Below are 23,736 nucleotides of genomic sequence, written 5' to 3' on the forward strand. Positions count from 1 at the left end.
TTGCAGGGGAAGAGGAGATTCTGTCCTCCCCCAGCCCACTTGGGACTAGCAGCTGAGCCCACTGAAGGGTAGGAGCAACTGGCTGGGGCAAATACAGCTGTGCCCCCTGCCCTCTCGCAGAGATTTAATGCTCTGCTGGGTGTTCCAGGCACCCAAAATTAGCACCTGTGCTGTTTAGGAGGGACATGTGACCACTCTTGCTTCCCCTGTCAGAAAGTCCTTTTTCTGTGAGGAAGTAAAGCAAAGCAGTCTGCAGGGGACATGAGTTATGGGAACGTAGAGTGGGGCAGAATTCCCCCAGCAATATATTGCATTGACAAATTGAGCTTAACACATGCATCAGGATTAACCACTTCGAAGCACAGCACATTTTTAAACACAATAAAGCAGCTAGAGCAGTGATTGAGAAGAGAAATAAAAACAGCAAAATTTTGTTTAATCAGTGTAAGCACATCAGATTTGTGTGTCTTTAAGACTTGGAAGCATGTTGAGTTTGCACACAGAAGGGTGTCTTTTGACGTTCCAGAAGGGCATCAATACATGCCACGTATAAGTTCCTATATTTGATTCAAGTGTAAAGGCTTGTCTACACTCAAAACTTAAGTCAACCTATATTACCTTAACCTAGAGCTACTGCAGTAATTACTGATGTCCACACTACCCTCCTTGGGTTGGTGGTGCATGTCCTCACCGGGAGTGCTTCCATGGAGAGAAGAGGGGCAATGTCGGGAGCTGAGAGCTCCACTGGCAGCTCCTGACTGGGAGCCAGGCTGCTCCACAAGCTCCTGGGCTCCCAATTACCTGCCGGAACCAGGGGAAAATTGCCTTGCGCTTCTTGGTGCACCCCCCTACCCACTCCCTGCTGGGAGCCAGGCAGCCATGTCAATTTCACAGCTCCACCATGGAGCCCAGAAGTTGGCAAGACAGCCATTGGTCCCAGCTCAGGGGGTGGGAGGGGAGGAGAGAAGCTGCCCTGGCTTCTTGTCCTCTTCCCCCTTCCCCCTCCCCCCGCACAAGGAGTGGGGGACAGCAGCCCAGGGGACACTGACCTCTAGATGCCCCTCTTCCTTGTCAGTTTCATTGCTCTGGAGCTGTGAAATTGACTAGCATTATCAACCCATATAAGTGTGTGTCTACACAGAGTCACCCTAACTACAGCGACATAAGCTCTACACCTCTTGTGGAGGTGGAGTTATGTCAACGTAGTAGGGGACTTACATCGGCAGGACAAAGCTGCAGTGTAGACATTGAGATAATTAGGTCGACATAAGATGCCTTATGTCAACCTAACTGTAGTGTAGACCAGGCCAGAGCCATTCAGGCTTTTTTGGGCCAGTTCCTAGTTACCCATTTGCATTGGGACTCTACCTTTTCACATGTGAAGCTCAGCAATCAAGAGCTTTCTTCTTCTGACAGCCTTGTCTTGTGCTTTTTCAGTTTTTGATCAGCTGGTTTCTGAGAGCCAGTCGGTTCCGGAGTAACAAATCAGATGCTGCCTTCTAGCTCAATTTTTCTTCCCCAATTAGGGCTAGTTCTTCTTCTTAATTTAGAAGTTTAGTGCTAAGGAAGTTTTAGAGTTGTTAGAGAAATGATTCTCAAGGAATAAACATCTCCACAGAGATGCCAAATCTGACAAAAAGGAGATTAATGGTTGCCTGCATTGTAGTTAGAGAATTACTTCTCTCAGACCCTCAAACATGCTTTAGATGCTTGGATGAAGGATGCTTACCTAATAGGTGCCATATCTTGTAGATTAAAGTGACGAAATATCACTCACGTTGCTTAGTATAACTTCTAACCTAGGACAATACTATTTTTATACAATGGAAAGGAGGCAACAGAGGCCAGAAGTCAAGTGGTAAAATACTGTATGAAAGATACTTATGAAGCTTCATATATGGCTCTTCTGTTTGTAGCTACAGCTGTTGCTTGATTGAGCTGCTTTGGTCTCCTCAGTCATATAGAAAGAGAGATGGAAGAGCTCCCTTTTGAAGCTCGAGATCTGGGATTCTTTCCTGGGTGAGATAGTGAGGAGGGAAACGATCCCAGGTCCACCTTGAAGTATCAAACATTGATTTCCTATTAAGAAGAGAATATATTTCCGATATCGCATATAGTCAGCCTTTTCTAAGAATAAGACTGACAGCATCTCAGAAAATGTTTTATTTTCGTAGGCAGAAATTTAGACACTACTGTCAAAAGCATATTTGTGTTTGCTGCTTTAGGACCTTCTACTGCCAGATAGACTGTTAATGGGTTCGCACAAGCATTAAGCCAGCTGCTGTGAGTGACTAGTATTAGAGTAGCATCTAGATATCCAACCAGGAGTGAGGCCCTAGTATGCTAGGCATTGTTCAGATATATACAGTCACTGCCACAAAGATCTTACAGTCTAAACAGACAGTGCGCCAGAGGGGGAAAAGAGGCACAAAGATGAAATGATTTGTCCACAGTCATTAAAGCTGAGTACAAAACCCCTGTCTCAAGAGTCCTAGTCCAGTACCCTGTCCACTAGATCACACTCTTTACTGCCCCCCCCCCCCATTTCAATTTACCCTCTTTACTTTCTTTTTGAGAACTGTCTGTCTTCTGGTGACAATGACTAGAATCTCCTCTGACAAGTAAATTCTCATCTCTTGGTCTCAAGGTCATCTTCTTCCATACCCCTGATGCCCAAAGTCATAAGGGAGATAAGGCAGGATGCAGCCAGAGTGATATTGATAGCCCCTTATTGGGCCAGATAGTATTGGCTCCCAGACTTATTGCATCTGTCCAAACAGCCATTGACTTTTCTTCCTGATCTGTCAGATTTAATATCTCAGAATCGAGGACAAATTCCCACCCAGATCCCCCATCTCTTCAACCAACTCTTTGAGCAGAGCAGATGGATTGTTCCATAGAAATCCAAGTGATACCCATAGAAGGTCTCCTGTTCTTTATTGGTATGTCTACACAACAAAGAAAAATCTGCAGCTGGACAGTGCCAGCTGACTTGGGCTCATGGGGCCTGGGGCTGTAGAGCTATTCTATTGTTGTGTAGAATTCTGGGCTCTAGAGTATCAGAGCCCAGGCTTCAGTCTGAGTCTGGAAGTCTACACAGCAATGAAACAGTCCCACTGCCTAAGCCCCGCAAACGGGAATCAGCTGGCACAGGCCAGCTGTGCGTTTTTCTTTACTGTATAGACATACCCTATGAAACCAGTGTACAGATCATAATGGAGGAGATTTTCCATCTGAACTTCACAACAAGGTCTTGACCCGTTGCAAGCTTCTATTCCCAAGGTTTTGGATTATATTCTCCAACTCAGGTTATCGGGCCACATCATCAGTTCTTTCAGGGTCCATTTAGCTGCCGTTTCACAATGACTCTCTCATTTAAATCGAGTGTTTTCTCATCCCATTGCTTCAAAAGTTCTAAAAGGATTGGTTCACACCTATTGCTCCCATTTGGGAGTCTCCTCAGTCCTGAGACTTTAATGTAGTTCTTGTGGAATCTCTTTTTAGACCCTTATCCAAGTGCTCTTTTCATCTGAGTCTCAAAATCACCTTTCTCATGGCTATAACCTCAGCCAGGATAGTTAGCAAAATTCAAGAACTAATGACAGACACCCCTTACACTGTTTTTCACTGGGATAAGGTGTTACTGAGACCCCACCCTGAGTTCCTCACCAGCATGGTATCTCTTTTCACTTACACAGTCAACTTCCCCAAACCATACACCTGAGAGAAGCACAGCTCCATGCTCTAGTTGTTTCCAGAGCTATTCTTTGTTTAGGTAAGAGAACTGTTTGGGAAATCACTCAGTTTATTTGTGGCATTAGATAAGGCTGTGAAAGGTCTGGCTGTCATAAGTAGGATCCAGAGACTCAAAGAAGATTTACGGTATACTGTGGCTCTTCAAGAAGTTTTGTCTGGATGGATCCCAATACCTGCTTTCCTACATAGCTCCTTCAAAGTCCATATTTATTGACTTTTTCAGTGAAAGAACTGAAAGACAGTTGGGCTGCTCTGCCTATATACTTGTAGGGGGGAGGGATGATGAGGACATGCAAGGCTCAAGTGCAAACCTAATTGAGTGCTGGTCAAAAGATTCCTCTTGTATGTGAGGTACATGTCCACCAGTAGGTAGGGGTTCTTTGCAGAGTGTCCCTTTTGGGTGTTCCACTTTAGGTGACTTGGCACCCTGCACTTGTAATCGGAGATTTGTAGTAGCAGTGCCCGGTGGGCCGAGCATGCGCCGTAGCCATCTCACACCACTCCGAGCGGTTACATAGTGGTGTGCAGCCAACCGTCCCCCACTTCCTTCCCTACCGCCGTTGGCTTGAGTCGGAGCGACAGCGGTGCCTTTTCTTATCTCAGGTAAGCTTAATAGCTTGTGGTGTTTCTGATAGGGTTAGTTTAGGTGTAGTTATCTACCCTACCCCTTTGCCCTTTATATTTTATATTTTAGTTTATATATTTCTTTCTTTAAAGAAGAAAACCTTTCCCTTTTCCTCTTTACCCCTCCCTCCCCAGTGGGTACTTGACTATTGCCTTAAATAAAAAAAGGGGGGGGGGAGGGGAGAGAAAAACAGGGTTATCCCTGTTCTTTCTCCAAAGGACTCGCACGGTCTCAGGCATGTCTGGCTCATCTGGCTTTAAAAGCTGCCTGACTTGTAGACTTTCCATACCGGTCTCTGACTACTACACTCAGTGTGTGTCTCTCACCAAGGCAGCGGACATTACCCCAAAGTGTCCACACTGCAGAAAATTGACTGCCAGGACAAGGAAGGCCAGGGATCTCCAACTGAAGCGCCTGATGATGGAGAAATCCATCAAACCTGCCTCTGACCCCGAGTCCAGGACACCTCCTGGCCAACGGTCGCCAGTGGCAGCGTCTGACAAGGGATCTACTTCAACAGCTGCTAAGGAGCCTGCTCCTAGGAAGGCTACCAAAAAGCTGTTGCACTCATCTCGACAATGAGACTTGCCTTAAAAAAGCGATCTCCAAATGAGAAATCTGCCTGGTTCCAAGAGCGCTGGACAGTGAGGCACCAGGAACGTCCAGTACTGAGATGTCCCGAGGAGTTGAAGACCCTGTGCAGGCAAGCTCTAATGGAGGTGCACTCAGTAAAATCAAACCTTGGCACTGAGCACTGCGATGGCACCACCTGCTGTACCTATTCAGCACAGCTCCAAGTTGTTGGCACCAACAGCTGTGACCCTAATTCCTGGTCAGTGCATGATGCTGTCCCTGGCACTGAGCCTCGCGGTTCCGCAGCAATTCATGAGGCATGCAGACCTGATAGTGGCCTCCGTGCCTGGAACTCCCCTACTTGGTACCGGTGGTACCTCAGTAAGACTAGGACCAAGGCTGGTAACCACTCCCTGTGGATCAGCCCCTCCTCTCTCCTGCGATGAGGAAGAAGAGGATGAGGAAGTAATATACACTCCTCGCCATTCCTCATCTAAACCTCGACCCTCTCAGCACCAAACTTGTACAGACATGCGGGGCTGGTATGGGCAGCCCTAGACACCGCCTCCTATACCCTTGCCACCTGACTGGCCACACTGGGATCCGTGGGCAATGTATAGGTAAGGCTATGTTTTAGTTGGGTATTTTTAGTAAAAGTCATGGACAGGTCACAGGCAGTAAACAAAACTTTGCGGCCCGTGACCTGTCCATGACTTTCACTATATACCCCTTACTAAAACTTGGGAGGGGGGCCACGGGGCTGGGGCAGGTTCCCTACCTGGCTCCTGGGAAGCAGCAACCTCTATCTCCTAGTTCCATATGCTGCCTCCACTCCTCCACGAAGCTCTGGTTCTTCTGGGAAGTGTGGCCAGTGGGAGCTGCGGGGGCAGTGCCTGTGGGTGGAGGCAGCACATGGAGCTAGGAGCTGAGGGAGGAGAGTTCTTGTTGCCTTTCTGGAGAGGGCCCCCCCAGGTAAGCATGGGCCCCGTCCCCAGCCCTGAGCCCCTCCCCACACCCAAACTCCTGCTGCAGGAGGCCCCGAGACTGCCCCAGCAACAGCCAGCATGACTGGCCCAGGGGCTCCCCAGCTGCTCAGGCGACTCCCGAGCCAGCTGCACGGGCCACTGCAGAAGTCACGGAAAATAACAGAATCTGTGATCTCCATGACAAACATTGAGCCTTATGTGTAGGGCCCAAAGCCTCAGGCCCCCTAACCCACTGAGGTCTAGAACAACACAGTCCCCTTCACCAGCTGTCCCAGCACCCTTAGAGACACAAGAAGAGGAGATTGAGGAGCCTGAGGACACAGCTGAAGGTGACACCCTGCCAACCACTCACATCTCCTCTTAGTCAGCAGATGAAACAATAATGCTACCACCCCCCACTATGGGGGATGATTTCAAATCTTTTCAAGACTCTTCAGAAGGGTAGCTGAATCTCTGGACATTTCACTAGCTCAGGACATACTCCAGGCATCCCCAACAGCAAAGATAGCACTGCCAATTAATGATGCCATCGTGGACCTTGCAAAAATAATCTGGCAGGCACCTGTCACAGCCCCTCCCTCCTGTAAGAGGTTTGACAGAAAGTATTATGTGCCAGCAAAAGCAGCTGAGTTTTTATTCACCCACCCTGCATCAAACTCGCTGGTGGTGGATGTGGTCAACCAAAGGGGAAAAGCACCACGAGTCCGGAATTACCCTGCATGATAAGCACTGGAAAAGGCTAGATCTTTCTGGTCAGAAAGCGTACTTCTCTATCACACTCCAGTTCCACATAGCCAATTATTTGGCCGTACTGGCAAAGTACACACATAATCTGTTTCACAAAATGTTGGAATTGAACATAAGAACGGCCATACTGGGTCAGACCAAAGGTCCATCTAGCCCAGTATCCTGTCTTCCGACAGTGGCCAATGCCAGGTGCCCCAGAGGGAATGAACAAAACAGGTAATCATCCATTGACCACCTTATTGAAAGTTTACCCGATGGCAAAAAGGAATAGTATAAGGCAAACATCTCTGAGGGGCAGGACAGCCCTACAGCCTTTCTTGACTCTGCAGACATGGCAGCACAGTCCATCACTACATCCGTGCATCCTGGTTCCACCTCTCCAGGTTCCCCAGGGAAGTCCAATCCACTGTGGAGGACTTAACCTTTGAGGGTCAAAAATTGTTTGCTGACAAAACCGATGTGTCCTTACACACCTTAAAGGATTCACAGGCGACCTTAAAAACCCTGAGCATATATGTACCTGCAAACAAAAAGAAACAAGGCAAGTTTTACAACCAGAGATGCCAGGCTGCCCATACTCTCAACCCCAAAGACAGAATGACCAACGACTTAAACAAAGACAGACCAGACGTTGGCAGAACTAAGATCAGCCTCTATGTCTCAGCCATCTACTTCCAGACAATCATTTTGAAGGTGTGGTCGAGGGCACGAGACCTCCACATTCTCTGATTCTGCAACCAGATCTAGTCTCCTGCCCATTTGGAGACAGTCTGTAACCATACTATCTTGTCTGGAACACCATCACAACAGACAAATGGGTTCTAGAGATTATCCAGAAGGGTTATTCCATCCCTTTTATTTCTATCCCACCTACCCACTCCCCTTCCCCGTCCCTCTTCAGGGACCCCTGTCACGTGCACCTGTTACAACAGGAAATAAACCACCTTGTACAGTTGGGTGCTGTGGAACCTGTACCATCTCAACACGGGGAGAGGGTTTTATTCCCATTTATTTTCTTGCTCAGACAAAGAACGACAGGTGGAGACCCATCCTGGATTTGGGAAAACGCAACAAATTTGTGAGAACATGACGTTTCAAAATGGTGACTCTTATCTGCGATAATTCTGGCATTAGAGAAAGGAGATTGTCTCTTGGCCCTTGACCTCCAGGATGCCTATTTTCATATTACAGTTTAACCTGGCACACCGAAGATTTGTGCGATTCACCTAAGGGAATCCGCATGTCCAATACAGAGTGCTACCCTGCCTGTGTACTGTGTACTTCTGCCTGTCAGCTGCCTCAAGAGTTTTTTCCAAGGTTCTTGCTGTTGTTGCAGCTCACCTCTGTAAACAAGGAGTGATATTTCCATACTTAAATGACTGCCTTATAAGGGCACTAATGCAGCAAGGAGTGCTAAATGCCACGCAAACCACGATAACCCTATTCACAGACCTTGGGTTACAAATAAATGTACAGAAGTCCACCCTGGTTCCTGTCTAACTGTTGGAATCCATAGGAGCCTACTTCAGTCATCTCACAGAAACAGCAATGTTACCCCCACAGTGCTTCCTTACCCTAGTCAACCTAAATTTCAACAGTGATGGACAGCCCACTAACATCTGCCACACATTTACAACTCTTGCAGCACATGTCGCCAACAATGTTTGTCGTACAATATGCCAGGCTCCACATGCAGTGCTTACAGGCCTGGCTTCGAACTGTGTATATAACACACACACATTCTCTCAACAGAAGCCCTGCGGGGTAAAAGACTCGCTAACATGGTGGACACAACCACAGAACATCTGCTCAGGAATCCCTTTCCAACAAAAATTTCCAACCGTGACAGTCATGACAGACACTTCTCTAGTTGGTTGGGGGGCACATTTATGTGACAAATCAATCCATGGCCACTGGTCCCCAGCAGAGTCCATCCTTGGAGCTAAGGGCAGTCCGAAATGTATGCAAGCACTTTCTCCCTTAAATGAAGAACAATGCCATCAAGATCCTTACTGACAATATACCATGCATGTACGATATAAATCGTCAAGGGGGAGCACGATCACACCCTCCATGTGCAGAGGCAATACGCCTCTGGAATTGGTGCAACACCAAGAGCATAGAGATATTGGCATCCTATCTGCTGAGATGTCGGAACGCAACAGTGGGACCAACTAAGCAGAGATTTCTCACAAATCCATGAGTCGGAGATGGATCCCAGAATTCTCAAACTATGGGGGTTCCATAGATTTATTTGCAGCAGCTCAGAATGCCAAGTGCCCACAATATTGCTCCTTGGCTGGATTGGGACACCACTCCCTGGGCGACGCTCTCCTCGCAAAATGGGAAGCGCCACTGATGTATGCTTTTCCTCTGATCCCGCTACTGAGCTGAGTCGTTCACAAGATCAGGCAGGACAAATCCAGGGTCATTCTCATTGCACCCACGTGGCCCGGACGAACGTGGTTCCCATACCTGAGACAGATGGCAGTGAAACTGCCTCGAACCCTTCCCTTAGTGCTTCACCTTCTGTCACAGGATGCAGGGCTTGTCCGTGACCCCAACCTCGCAGTACTCCGCCACAAGGCCTGGTTACTCCATGGCTAATGGGGGTCGAGAAGGACTGTTCCGAGGAAGTGAAAGTTACTCTACCGAACGGTCAGATTCTAAGCACAAGAAAGACACACAGGTGGAAACGGTTCGGCACTTGGTGCAAGTACAAACAGATTTTTTCCACAGTCGGCCCTGGTATATAGTCGAGGATTCTGGGACTTAAAAAATCAGGGCTATCCACCAGCTCAGTCAGATTACATTTGACAACCATCACCTCCTTCCACGACAAGGTGGACGCAGTCACTGTCTTTGCTCACCTGATGACTAAATGCTTCCTTAAAGGCATGGAAAACACTTATCCCACACTAAGAAACCCTACTGCCATGTGGGATTTCAACCTTGTTCTATGCAGTCTCATGGGAAACTCATTTGAATCCCTTGCAACTTGCTTTGTTGCACTTAACAGTGAAGGTTGCTTTCCTAATTGCCATCACATCAGCAAAGATGGGGTGGGAGAATTAGGTGTCCTAATGGCACACCCATCTTATGCTATGTTTTTTTAAGGATAAGGTACTCCTATGACCGCACCCTAAATTCATACCCAAGGTTGCCACCCCTTTTCATTTTAAAACAGCCCATTTACTTACCTGTATTTTTCCTGAAGCACCATACTGACAACAGGGAGGCCTCACTCCACACGCTAGACATTTGCAGAGCATTAGCTTTCGTCATAGAACAAAAACATTCAGAAAATCATCTCAACTATTCATTTCCATAACAGAACGTTCGAAGGGCCAAGCCATCTCAAAACAGACTCTACAAATGGATATCTGTATGTATTCATTTGTGCTATCAAACAAGCAGTCTGCAATCTCCACTTGGAGTTCACACACACACACTCCACCAGAGCGTTATCAACATCTGTGGCCTGTCACTGACATTTGCAAAGCAGCTACCTGGGCATCCGCCCATACTTTCAGTAAACATTATGCTTTAGAACAACAATCAGCAGCAGACACTCAGTTTGGACTCAGTGTTATCCACCGTCCAGTGAACCAACTCTGAAACCCCTCCACTGAGCACCCCCAAGGACACTCCTTGAAGAAGAGAAGGTTACTCACCTTGTGCAGTAACTGAGGTTTTTCGAGATGGTTGTCCCTGTGAGTGCTTCACTATTTCCCTTCTCCCTCCCCTGCCAGCCCACACTTTGGAGTTTAATGCCATCTTCTGATGTAGAGAAGGAACTGGGGGATGGTTGGCTGTGCACTACTATGTAACCACTTAGAGAAGCGCGAGATGGCTACAGCACATACGTGGCCCAACCAGGCACTGCTACTACAAATCTCAGATTACAAGCACAGGGTGCCAAGACACCTAAAGTGGAGCACCCACAGCGACAGCCATCTCGAAGAACCTCAGTTACTGCACAAGGTGAGTAACCTTCTCATCCACATGGACAACGTGTCTTGAACCACAGTTACTGTAAAATAAGTAATTGTTCTTCTTTCTACCATGCCACCAAGTCTTCTCCCTGCTGCATCTCTTTAAATGAATCCCACAGTCTGCCAAGGAACAAAGTCATTGTCCTTCCGTGACTTGGAGAAATAGAATTGGTTTCTCCCTTCTTCTCTCTCCTCCCCTCTCCCCCCAGGCCCCTGCTGCCTCCCTACTCACCTCATCCAGGACTTAACTTGTCCCTGGGCTTACAAGGGCTGAGTAAATCTGCTGTGAACGGGGATATTTGTATTTGTTTAATACCACTTTTCACAGCAGACTTAGTAGCTAGCTGGGAGGCTGTGAAAAGTGATGTTAACATACAAGTATTCCTTTCTACAGCAGCAAAAAAAAAAAAAAAAAAAGGCAACCGAAAAAGGAAAAGAAACAACAACAAAGACAACGTGCAAAGTACCTTATTTGTTTCTCTATTCTGTTTAGGTCCAGTAAAGAATAGAGACAACTGTACATTTTTATTACTGAGTGGAAAAAAAAAAACCCAAGACCTCCCCCCAAACCTTACATAAATAAATTGCAATGGTTTGGACATGTGTATGTGCATAATTAACTTTAACAAAAACAAATAAAGTATTTTAGGAAAAATTGTCAGAGCCACGACCAGCAGTAGTTGGTGGCCACGCTCTGAGGCCACCAAAAAATTTGTTGTGTGAACCCCTGAGGTCACTAGCCAGAAGATTTATTCTGTTTGTCACCAATACTTATGCAGATTGATGACGAAGGGTTGCTCTTCCTCTTCTCTGGAGCACCTGTGCTCCTTTTCTTTTCTGAAGCTGAATTCCTGTACTGCTCTGGCACAGCCCTTTCCATCTGACTTTTTATAACTCTGTATATGAATAGACAGGTGGATTTGGTGGGGGATCATGATATAATATTCCAACGGTAGGTCTCTAAAGTTGATCTTCGATAATGTTGGTAAATGTCAGTTATTTTTCTCTTTTAGTGGAGTATACTTTCATTGGCACTACATATGAAGAATATCTTGGTAAAATCTTAAAGATGGTTATATTGATTATGATTAGAGCCAGTAGCTTGATAGCAGTGGTACTCAGACCTCAGTGGTTCAGGAGCCAAATTAGTGATTTGCATTACCCAAAAGAGCCACAGTTTTGTGAATTCATAGATTCATTTACCATAGTACTATATATTCATGTTTAAACAGTATGATGGCTGTGTGTGTGTGTATGTATGTATAGATAGATAGATAGATAGATAGATAGATAGATTCTCACAGCAAAATGATTGACCAAGTATTATTTTGTCAACTACAATCGGTTAATAATGTAAAAGCATTATGGTTGTTAATTATATCACAGTATTTTAGTATGTTCTGTAAAGAGCTGCAAGAGTCATATCAAAGAACCACTTGCGGATCATGCACCTCAGTCTTGAGTACCATGGCTTTATATAAACAAAATTATAGTATTTGTGGTGGCATGTAAAAGCCAGTTCCCTGAACACATAGATTCTGTACTGGATCGAGTTAGACTTCAACTCAAAATGATCTATCTTAAGTAGTAAGAAGAAAAGGAGTACTTGTGGCACCTTAGAGACTAACCAATTTATTTGAGCATGAGCTTTCGTGAGCTACAGCTCACTTCATCGGATGCATACTGTGGAAACTGCAGAAGACTTCTGCAGTTTCCACAGTATGCATCCGATGAAGTGAGCTGTAGCTCACGAAAGCTCATGCTCAAATAAATTGGTTAGTCTCTAAGGTGCTACAAGTCCTCCTTTTCTTTTTGCAAATACAGACTAACACGGCTGTTACTCTGAAACCTATCTTAAGTAGTCTGACGTTCCCCTTTCCTTGTGAGCAGATCCAGAAAACAATAAAGAAGACAGCCCGCCGGGAGCAGCTGATGCGAGAAGAAGCTGAACAGAAACGTTTAAAGACTGTACTTGAGCTGCAGTTTATTTTGGACAAGTTAGGAGATGATGAAGTGCGCAGTGACCTGAAACAGGGCTCAAATGGCATCCCTGTACTGACAGAGGAGGAACTGACAATGCTGGATGAGTTTTACAAGCTAGTTGACCCTGAGCGGGACATGAAGATGAGGTAATGTGCTAGTTTTACTATTAAGTAATCTCTGTAATGTTAATATTGATCAGTGCATTTATTCTAATTATCTTCAGCATAAGAATTTTGAGACCTGTCAAGTAATGTTATGCTTCAATTAATTAATATTTTTGTTGAAGGTTGAACGAACAGTATGAACAAGCATCCATTCACCTGTGGGACTTACTGGAAGGGAAGGATAAGCCTGTTTGTGGAACTACCTGTAAGTATGTTTAAAGTAGAAGATTGAATGCAAGGAAAAAATATACGAAATATATGAGTAAAAGTTACATTACAAATGCCTGTGATTATAGTTTTAACTGTCAGAATTGCTATCTTTTGCTAATTGCTTGTCAGGATAGTGACTGAATTATCTTAGTCTCAGCTATGTTGTAACTGTAGTTCAGTGAAATGCTAACTTAGTGCATATTGTATTTGGCACTGACACAACCTTACTCATCACTTACTGGGCCCCCAGTTTCTGCTGCTTTAGCAGTGTTCTGTCACTGATCGTGCTTAGTAGCAGTTTTTTGCTTTCTAGAAAACTGTGGGTTATGCAAGGAATATTTTTCAACTAAATGTGTACTTGGTTAGTTTTAGACCTTAAACAAGGCAAATTGGCAAATTATGACTTTTTTTTTTTAATGGAATGCTTAAATGGTAGCCAAATTTTCAGGCGACCTCAGCTTCTGTTGAGGTGCTTAAATGGGAGTTAAGCTCTTCGGAAAATCTGGCAAGAATATCATCTGGTTTCTTAGCAAGAAATGGTTTGTTTTATTATTGTAAGTAAATCCATCTACATATGTGGTTTTATGAAAACAGCTATATATCCAAACATATTGCTTAATTTGAGATGAAATGAAACTTCCTGTTGGAGGAATTAAAGGAGTGTGGTTTTAAAACAAATCTCAGCAATTACATTTCACAGAATGGATGTTTTTGAAGTATATTTGTGTGAATGAGATAAACCATTAAAGGATAAGGGGTTTAATATTTCCAGGGTTGGTTGCTTTTCTCTGAAAACTGCTATAACTGTTGAGACAATAATTCTCTGACATAATTATACTTTGTGATTTTGGACCAAATAGATAATTTAGGCTGAAAATGTGACATAAGGATGTGCTAACCTTGTCAAGAATTGTTGAAAATAACTTAGAGTTTTAGGAAGATAAAATATTTTTGTACGTAAAGCAGAATTTTGTCAAGAAAAAGCAATCTTTGCATATGCTTTCATTTACAGTTGCTGCTTATTCTACAGTTGAAATTGTACTCTATTTTCTTCATCGCTAGAAAATGTGGTGTTAAAATCAGGGTTTTGTTTTTAGTATTTTCAGTATTACAAATAATGCACAAAAGAATAATTACTTGTAAATTATAACAAAACATGGCATGTTAAGTGACAACTAGATACTATTAGGATTTTCTTGTGTGGGCCCAAGATATGTAGATGTATGCTTTACAGTGCATTCAGCTTATTAGGGAGGTGCTTGTTGTGACTCCATATTTTAGACTGAATTCCATTTTGCACTTAAAGCAAGGATTTAACTTCTTTGCTGTATATGAAAAATGCAGTGTATCATCCAAAGTTACACAACTTAATTTTTGAGCACAGAAGTAAATTTTTGAAAATTCAGTAGATTAGTTGGACATAAAATCCATTGAAAACTGTGTTCTTTAAGAAATTTAGCATCTACCATACTTAAATTCACTCCCAAATGAGTTTAACGGAAGAAAATTCTTCAAACTTTCCATATATAAAAGTAATAGAAATCTTGTGTCTATGCTATATTTGAAGAATTTTTTTTGTAAAAAGCTAAGTTATTAAAAATTGTATGTAGTTATGATATAGGCTTACAGACAGGTTCAGGTCAACTTTTGCCTCTGATGTCAAATGACTCCATGTATCCCAACCAATTGCCACTATTCTTCTGCAGCTAATTTGCATGCAACAAATGGGTTGTAATATGTTGGTGAGATAAAGACTGGACACAGGTCAAAAGTTCTCATTGGCAGATTACTTGGCCTGGCTGATGCATCTCTTCGTCTCTGAGTAGATGCAGCTGTGTAGTCCATTTAGGGTGGGTGTGTGGGCGTGCGCGCCAGCCAAAGCTGAAGAAACTTTTCTAAGCCGTACCTGTAGAGGGGCAGTGCTTATGCCTTATGACTAGCACCTCCCCTGGCTCTGTGCGGTGTGCCCCCACTTCCATTTTACTGCCTGTGTCTGGGGTTGGAGCTCTGTCGTTTTCACCTCACAATCCCTTAATATAGTGTTAGATTTAGTGTATGTTACCTGTAGTTTAAGTCTTTCCCTGATGTGTTCATCAGGGTTTAAACATCTGTAGTGTGGGGGAGTGATCCCCACATGTGGGGCTTGCTGGCCCTAGGAAAAGCCTACATTAAAGAGGAGTGTTCAATTTGCAGATTATTTACCAAATGCACTCAAGTGGCAAGGGACCATCAGGGGAGGGCATGTGGATTGGTCAAACCCCCAACCTGACTGCATCCTCCTATGGGATCTATGCCCCTGTCTCGGGGGAAGCACGCTCCCCAGGTGTGTGCTGCAGATGATACTGCTGTCTCTGACTGCCATAGTGGCACTTCTGGACCACCATCATGTACACCCCCCAGAATCATAGCATAACCCTAGACTTTGCAGTCGTTCCAGGACTCTAGGGTTATGCTATGGTTCTGGGGGGGGGGGGGGGTGTACGCAGATCTCACAGAGATCTTGCATATGCTTGAGTTACCAGTGTCTAACAACTTATTTCATGGTACATTTTAAGATACTTACCCCTTAGGATCTAATCAGAAATGAAGTTCAGCTTTTCATAGATTCAGGAAGAAGAATTGCTTCAAAATAACTTTGAAGTTGTTAGCTACTCTTTAAATTACCGTGGTTTAATGTATAAACAGGCAGTATGCAGTGCTGGCACAACTCAGGAAATGCTTTTAATTTCTGATCGTTAAATTCCAGAGGACATTCCATGGTAGATAATTAAATTCAAAGTGACATTAGACTAATTCTGGACAGTAAATGTAGCCTACCAATAAATGGAAAAGAAGTTTTGAGATTTTTGGGGAGGGATGGGGGGGGGAAACAGACATCATCCTGGAAAACAGTTATGATCTTTGTCTATACTTGACCAGAGTTTAATTCCTTTGCAGACAAGGCCTTGAAGGATGTTGTTGAACGCATTCTTCTAACTAGTTATTTTGATAGTACTCACAACCATCAGAATGGATTGTGTGAGGAAGAGGAGGCAGCCCCTGCACCTGCAGTGGAAGATCCTGTAGCAGAAGCTGGTAAGTACATTTATCTGTTTTGGTCTCCATATGTAAGTTGTAGGTCTACTGTTACCCCTACTTGCTGGGGTCCATGAGAGCAGTGGAAAAATAATTACAAATGTGAAATAAATCAAGCTCTTATATCGGAACTATTCAGTCAGCCTAGTGCCGTAGACAGAATTTCATGCTTTGTAAAAGAACATATGTAGCCTGGCTACATACTAGATAAATGCAAAGTGCATAAATGTTAGGAATGAGCTAACTAGCAATTAAAATCCTGAATATAGCAGCAACCTAACAAGGCACAGCCACTTAATGGGATCTTCACTGATTGGGCAAATGTTTCCCTTGCAGTCCAGTTTGCTGTAGAGCTGTAGGTTTAAAAACAGAACCTATGTTCTCATAATTCTAAAATCACAAAGATTCAACAAAAACAGTGTTTGTCAAAGGAGGATACACTATTAAACTACTGGTTGGGATTGGACTATTTTTCCCCCCCTCAGAGTCAAAAGGAAAGAGTAACATACACATTTACTTAATGGAATGTGCCTAAAATAGTATATTTTTCTCATAGAACCTGAGCCAACAGAAGAATACACTGAACCAAGTGAAGTTGAATCAACTGAGGTACTATTCAGTGGAAAGATCAGTTACTATTTTAGTTTTAATGCCACTGTCTGTCTTTCATACCTTTTTTTTTTTTTTTTCATTTTTATTTTAGTTTGTAAACAGACAGTTCATGGCGGAGACTCAGTTCAGCAGCAGTGAGAAGGAACAGGTAGATGAGTGGACAGTTGAAACGGTTGAGGTAAGATGTCTTATGTGCTGCTGGTAAAATTGCAGTCTCTGTTTTCACTGACTCACAACTCTTCAAAACATTCATAATAGATTTTAATGCAAAAATAACCTTTTTACCAGTCTTGAGCTGACCATATTTTCCGGTTTTGTGTACCCAGCTCGAAGATCTCTATAACATTAACCTTGCGTGTAGCTAAATCTCAATGGTGAAGTTACTTTAGTAGTGTAGTAGTAGGTTTGGGAGGTGGAACTAGAAGAGTAACAAGCAGTTTTAAAATTGTCACTGATGCATAGCCAGTGTAGAACTTCTAAATTGTAGTTACAGCTATTGACAGCATTATGGAGCTGTATTGCTTTATGCAGTTCCCTGGTGATACAGCTGCTAATTCCACATATAAACTCAACCGCAGTTTACATTGCCTGCTGGCTGTTCACAAGTCTGCTCAGATGTAGATAAATCTATATGTACTACATATATTTTTACTTCTAGAAGAAAAGTCATACTTAAAAAGAAAACTGTTAATGCATTATTCATTCTTTATACAAGTCATGAAAATGAGCGTTCAGCTTTAACACTGTTTTGCACACATGAATTACAACACTAATAATAATTTTACAAATACTGTGACTTGCATAGATTTATTATCTAATATTTAAATCCACCACTCTACTAAAACAGGGGCTCTTTACACACATTTTCATGTATTGGAGAGAATAGTTATCCACTGTCTTACTTCATAACTTCTTGATTGGTGGATTGAACATGAACTTACTCCATCCATTGGGGGGTGGGTGTGTGTGTGTGTGTGTATATATATATATACTATGAACAAAGTAATCTTTCAGTGTATATGACTGGATTAGTGCTTGGTTCAGCTTAATCTCATGCAGAATCAAGTTCCAGAGCTGCCCCCTTCCAAGAATATTTTTATTCCCTTTGACTCCATGCTGTGTCTTCCTTGCTCTTTCAGCCTTGAGATGGAGTAACTGCCTGTCACTGCTTCAGGATTTCTTGAGAAAAGAGGAACCATCTTGATATGTGCTCTGCCAGATATTATAGCCAGTCCATCAGAAATTCATGATCCACAGGTTTATTCATGGCTTTCAGAATGAACAGTACTTAGAATGGATGTGAGACACCAGTCTATAGCTAGAAGATTTTTCATTGGTATAACTATGCTGCTGACTGTGCCATATTCTGATGCTTAAATCCCATTCCTTGTCTTAAAAAACAAAACAAACCCCCCCACCTATATTAAAATTAGGGCTGTCAAGCGATTAATCTGTTTAGTCGTATGATTAAACAATAATAGTATAGCATTTATTTAAATATTTTTGTATGTTCTCTACATTTTCAAATATATTGATTCAGTTACAACACAGAATACAAAGTGTACAGTGCTTATATTTTTTGATTGAGTATTTGCACTGTAAAAAAGCAAAAAAGAAATAATAATTTTCAGCTCACATAATATGAGTACTGTCATGCAGTCTCTTTATCATGAAGTTGAACTTAGAAATGTAGAACGATGAATAAAAATAAACTGCATTCAAAAATAAAACACTAACATTTTGGAGCCTGCAAGTCCAATCAGTCCTACTTCTTGTTCAGCCAATTACTCAGACAAACAAGTTTGTTTACATTTGCAGGAGGTAATGCTGCCTCCTTGTTTACAGTGTCACCTGAAAGTGAGAACAGGCGTTCACATGGCACTGTTTTAGCTGGCGTCACAAGATATTTACATGCCACATGTGCTAAAGATTCATATGTCCCTTCATGCTTCAACCACCATTCCAGGGGACATGCGTCCATGCTGATGATGGGTTCTGCTCGATAACGATCCAAAGCAGTGTGAACTGATGCATGTTCATTTTCATCATCTGACTCAGATGGATGCAGCCAGCAGAAGGTTGATTTTCTTTTTTGGTGATTCGGGTTCTATAGTTTCCGCGTTGGAGTGTTGCTCTTTTACGACTTCTGAAAGCATGCTCCATACCTCATCCCTCTCAGATTTTGAAAGGAACTTAAACATTGGGTTGAGTGCTGTAGCTGTCTTTAGAAATCTCACGCTGCGTTGCGTTGTCAAAATTTGCAGTGAAAGTGTTCTTAAAATGAACTTGTGCTGGGTCATCATCCGAGAGTGCTATAATATGAAATATATGGCAGAATGTGGGTAAAAGAGCAGAAGACTTACTATTCTCCCCCAAGGAGTTCAGTTACAAATTTAATTAACACACTTTTTTTTTATTGAGCGTCATCCACATGGAAGCATATCCTCTGGAATGGTAGCCAAAGCATGAAGGGGCATATGAATGTTTAGCATACCTGGCACATAAATACTTTGCAGTGCTGGCTACAAAAGTGCCATGCAAATGCCTGTTCTTGCTCTCTGGTAAATGAGAGGGCTGCATTATCTCCTGTAAATGTAAACAAACTTGTTGTCTTAGCCATTGGCTGAACAAGAAGTAGGACAGAGTGGACTTGGGGTCTCAAACTCAGTTTACCTTAGGGCCAGTACCAGTCCTCAAATCCTCTCAGTGGACCAATAATGTCACTCATGCCTCCCAGAACCCACCCCCCCACCAAAAAAAACTCCACCCCCCCACCTGCCTAAGGCTCTGGGAGGGAGTTGGGGTGAGGGAGGAGATCTGGGGTAGGGGATTGGGGTGCAGGCTCTGGGAGGGGTATGTGGGGGGGGGTGGAGGTGCAGGCTCTGGGAGGGGGGTGCAGCCCTTACCTGGGGATCCAAAACTGGGTGAGCTGCGGGGCCTCCACACGCTGCTGCCCCCAGGCACTGCCCCTCCAGCTTCCCATTGGCCACAGGGGTCCTCAGGGCAGGGGCAGCGCATGGAGGCACAACCTAGCCCCTCCCCACTGTGGGGCCACAGGGAGGGGCCGGCAGACACCAGGAGCGAGCAGGCAGATGCTGCGCTGCTGGGGCCCTGGGTCATTGTAAATTGCCTGGGGGGAGGGAGTGCCCGGGGGCGGCACGTGGGGCCAATGGAGAGACCAGGCCCCAACAGAGCTGAGCCCTGTGGGCCGCAGATGGCTTGCGGGCTGGGAATTTGAGACCTCTGCTCTAAAATCTTAGATTGTTTTGTCTTTGAGTGCAGTTATGTGACAAAAAAACCCTACCGTTGTAAGTTGCGCTTTCATAACAGAGATTGCATTGTAGTACTTGTATAAGGTGAACTGAAAAATAGTATTTCTTTTATCATTTTTACAGTGCAAATATTCGTAATAAAAATATGCACTTTGTATTCTGTGTTGTAATTGAAATACATATATATGAAAATGTAGAAACATCCAAAATATTTAATAAATTTCAGTTAGTATTCTATTTAACAGTGCGATTAAAACTGATAAATCGGTTAATTTTTTTAATTGAGATTAATTTTTTTGTTAATCGTGTGAGTTAACGGTGATTGACAACCCCTAATTAAGATGGCAGCAAGGTTGAGTATGAGTAATTTGGAATTTAAAAAAGTTAGGAGTTTATACCCAAAACAAGAAGCATAAACCCAGGAAATTGAGTAAAGGTTTAGCTTAAGTTAACCAAGCATTAAGGTGCAGTTGGACTCTCAAACAGCTCTACACAGTAGTGATGCTATGCAAAGCTATACAATTATGATAAATTTTAAAATGTGTAGTAGTCCTACATATTTTTTCTCATGGTATTATTACTGGGCAGTTAAACCTGGTCTACAGCTGCTTTGCATTTCCAGAACAATACAAAGTGGTAGGAAAGTAAACCCTAGTCCTCCTGCCCTTTAAGTACGTGCATCCCCCCCCCCCCCCCCCCCGCCCCCGCCCTGTGTGTCGATCTGGTTCTGTGGGGTAGTTTATGGAAAGAAATGTTGAAGATTAAGGGTCACATCGTTCCATTCTTCGTAATTGTATGTTTTTTGCTCTTCAGTAGAGACTAGTATACAAAGCCTTCCTCAGAGAAGTTCACAAAGAATAGCCCTCTTTTTAAAATGGCCATCATCTCCCAGTGTACTCCATGGGACAGAGGTCACAGCTTCTCTTGGCAAAGATAGCCACTGTCATGCAATGGGAATTAAGCCATTCTTTTATCAGGGAGGATGCCAGCCCTTTTGCTCTCAGAAGTCGGCATCCATCTTAACTGAGGGCAGCCTGTGGCTTTGGTTGTATTGAGAAATATTTGATGTTTTGAAAGGAGGCAATTGATGAGTTTCTCTGAAGGAGAAATGTTCACTTCTGAAGGAAATGGTGTGGTGGTGGAAATGACCGTGATCCTAAATTCTCTTTAAAAACTACTCATTACAAAGATATACTCAGGATTTACCCCTCTGCAAATTTTTGTATGGCTTAAAAAATTAGTGCCTGAGCTAAGGGAAATTTAGTTTAGATATTGGGCAAATACCTAACTATGAGGCTAGGTAAGCATTAGAACAGGTTACGTAGGGCTACAGAAGCTTTAAGAAATAGGTTAGACAAGCATCTGACAGGATTGGTGGTAGGCATACTTCATCCTGCCTCATCATGGGAGGCTAGATGACTTCTTGAGGTTCCCTCCAGCCTTGCATTTCTCTGATCTAATTCAGCGTGCTACATTTCTTAAAAGATGCAGTTTTAAATTTCATGCAAAAACTGTCCAGTTTTTATAGATTTGCTCAAAACTACTTAGGTTGGATGTTTTTACTAGTCAATTTCAAACCATGGTTTTTTAGACTTATAGCCTCGTTATATTAAGCCAGTAGCTGCTAACCAAGTTTTGTGTCCGCTTTTAAAAAAATGGAATCAATTATTGTCAAAGCTTTGTACCAACATCTAAGTGAGGGGGAATCCATACTTGCGATCTTATCACTGTTTTCAAAATGTATTTTACAATCTAACTTCCATTCTCCAAACAATCTTTCTATTTTATTTCACACTGAACCACTCCATAATTGGCATTTTGGGGATTGTACAAAGCAAAAATGTAGACTTGGGCCTTATAAAGTGAGAGGGAATTAAATGTAGTGTAATCTTTTCAGGAGACTTAAAAAACTTAAACAAAAAGTCCTCACTTTGGGCAATGCTTCTGAGATGGTGTTAAATCATATGTACTTATAATGGAGATTTTCAAAGGGTCTTCTTTGGATGGCCAGTTGTGTGCACTTGGACATGAGGAATTTTAAACCAAAATGTGGGTGGAAGTTGGTGGGTTTTTAAATTTATTCTTGGTGCTGGGTGTTCGGTTCAGCTGGGTTCCTAGCCACTAGGATTTTCAAAACTTTACTACCGTGTGAAGCTGTGCTCTCTGGGAGCTGCTGTTGTGTTTCTGAATGCCACACTTCCCTCCATCCTTTGCTCCACGGTCACTCAAGACATCTAGTGATGTCAAATTTCTTCCAGTGGGTACCTTTTGGAAAACATAACATCACCAGTCCCACAAAATTGGTGCTAAGTCTGGGTTTTTTGTGGAAGTGGAAATCGGTCATTGTTTTTAAAGTGGTATTAAATTAACTTCACGTATCTGTGCTCAAAGGCTGTAGAAAAGGAATATAAGTCAGGAATATCTGTACACTAATCAGTGCCTCCAAAATATTGGGTAGGCGCAAATAGCCATACCCATCTCTGGAAATGCTGGCTCGGTGCAGAATATCATAGGTGAACTAATAATTCACATAAACTAACGAATTGTAGACACCTAGTTGTAGCGAAATAAAAGACCATTTTTGGACACCATCGGAAAGTAGCTCATCTGACAGCATTTGAGGGTGAGACAAAAGGAACCCAGCTATGAAGACACAGAAATTAATACTGTAATCATAGAATTTCCCCCTCCGAGAGCATGATTCTGAGTATTAGCCATCACAACTGTGAACAGTCTTCATCTTAGACAATCAGATGTTAGGTATGTTTTTTGTTCCTATAACCTGTATTCTTCCCTTGATTCCCCTCAAGCCATGTGCACCATTTACAATGACCAGTACAGCTAGATTTCAAAGGCATTTCTGCATAATTTGATGTTGGGTCTGTTTGAAGCTGGTCTGTGTAACTCTTTAGATTTTGGCATTTACTAACTCCTAGATACAGAGAGGCTCTGGACAGATTACCAGTAATGATCCCAATTAATATTTGAAAGGGCCACCACTGTTTTTGGCTTCTGGGGATCAGCAGGGAATGTTCTCAAGCTTGGACACAGTTACAAGCCTCTTCTAAGCCTTAACCTCTCTTGCTTGCCATCTCCTGCTGCTCAGTTATTTCATGCCTGAATATAATCATATGCTATACTGCAGTCCTGTTACTGTGACCCCCCCCCCCCCCCGAGACTCTAATGTGTAAAGAAAATCCCACTGTTCTTTTTCTCCAAATGTGTGGCAGAGATCCTTTACTCTATACTGTTTGTGTTCAGGGTATACAGGTTGCAGAGTAGACTTAAGAGACTACTGCTTGAGCATCTTAACTTGCACCTCCAGGCTTAACCATGCCTCTGGGCCTGTCTCAGAATACTGTTTGGGCTCCCATTTTCGCTAGACCAGGCTGCCTGAGACCAGAGGTCACTGCGTTCTCAGGCAATTTATGTAGAATAACATCTGGTTACTTAAGTCCCTACAAAGCTGGTTAGGCCTACCTAAGATTTAGAAACCCTGTTGAAACAGACTATAAGGGCATGTCTACACTTGGAAATTTACCAAAATAGATATTCCTGAATAATAATCAGAAATAACTCCATGTGGAACTCCCTGATTGCAGATTGAATGCCTTTTAAGTTAAATTGGGAAAAAAACACTCTTGATTTCAGAATAAGGCCCCATCTATACTGGCAAATTTGTGCGCAGTAAAGCAGTTTTGAGCGCTATAACTTCCAAGGTGTACACGTTGCCAAGTC

General features: G+C 43.2%; 1 protein-coding gene across 4 annotated transcripts in view; it reads left to right on the top strand.

Moving 5' to 3' along the window:
* The window catches only part of CAPRIN1 (cell cycle associated protein 1), an 82,339-nt gene that overhangs the window by 26,002 nt on the left and 32,601 nt on the right, over positions 1 to 23,736 (top strand). For all 4 annotated transcript variants that reach the window (XM_074955254.1, XM_074955257.1, XM_074955255.1 and 1 more), the window contains exons 5-9: positions 12,573 to 12,811; positions 12,952 to 13,034; positions 15,977 to 16,114; positions 16,671 to 16,723; positions 16,818 to 16,904. In XM_074955254.1, coding sequence (XP_074811355.1) covers positions 12,573 to 12,811; positions 12,952 to 13,034; positions 15,977 to 16,114; positions 16,671 to 16,723; positions 16,818 to 16,904 — 600 coding nt within the window. The remainder of the gene's footprint in view (positions 1 to 12,572; positions 12,812 to 12,951; positions 13,035 to 15,976; positions 16,115 to 16,670; positions 16,724 to 16,817; positions 16,905 to 23,736) is intronic.

Source organism: Natator depressus, chromosome 6 (assembly GCF_965152275.1).
Source record: "Natator depressus isolate rNatDep1 chromosome 6, rNatDep2.hap1, whole genome shotgun sequence".
Classification (NCBI taxonomy): domain Eukaryota; kingdom Metazoa; phylum Chordata; order Testudines; family Cheloniidae; genus Natator; species Natator depressus.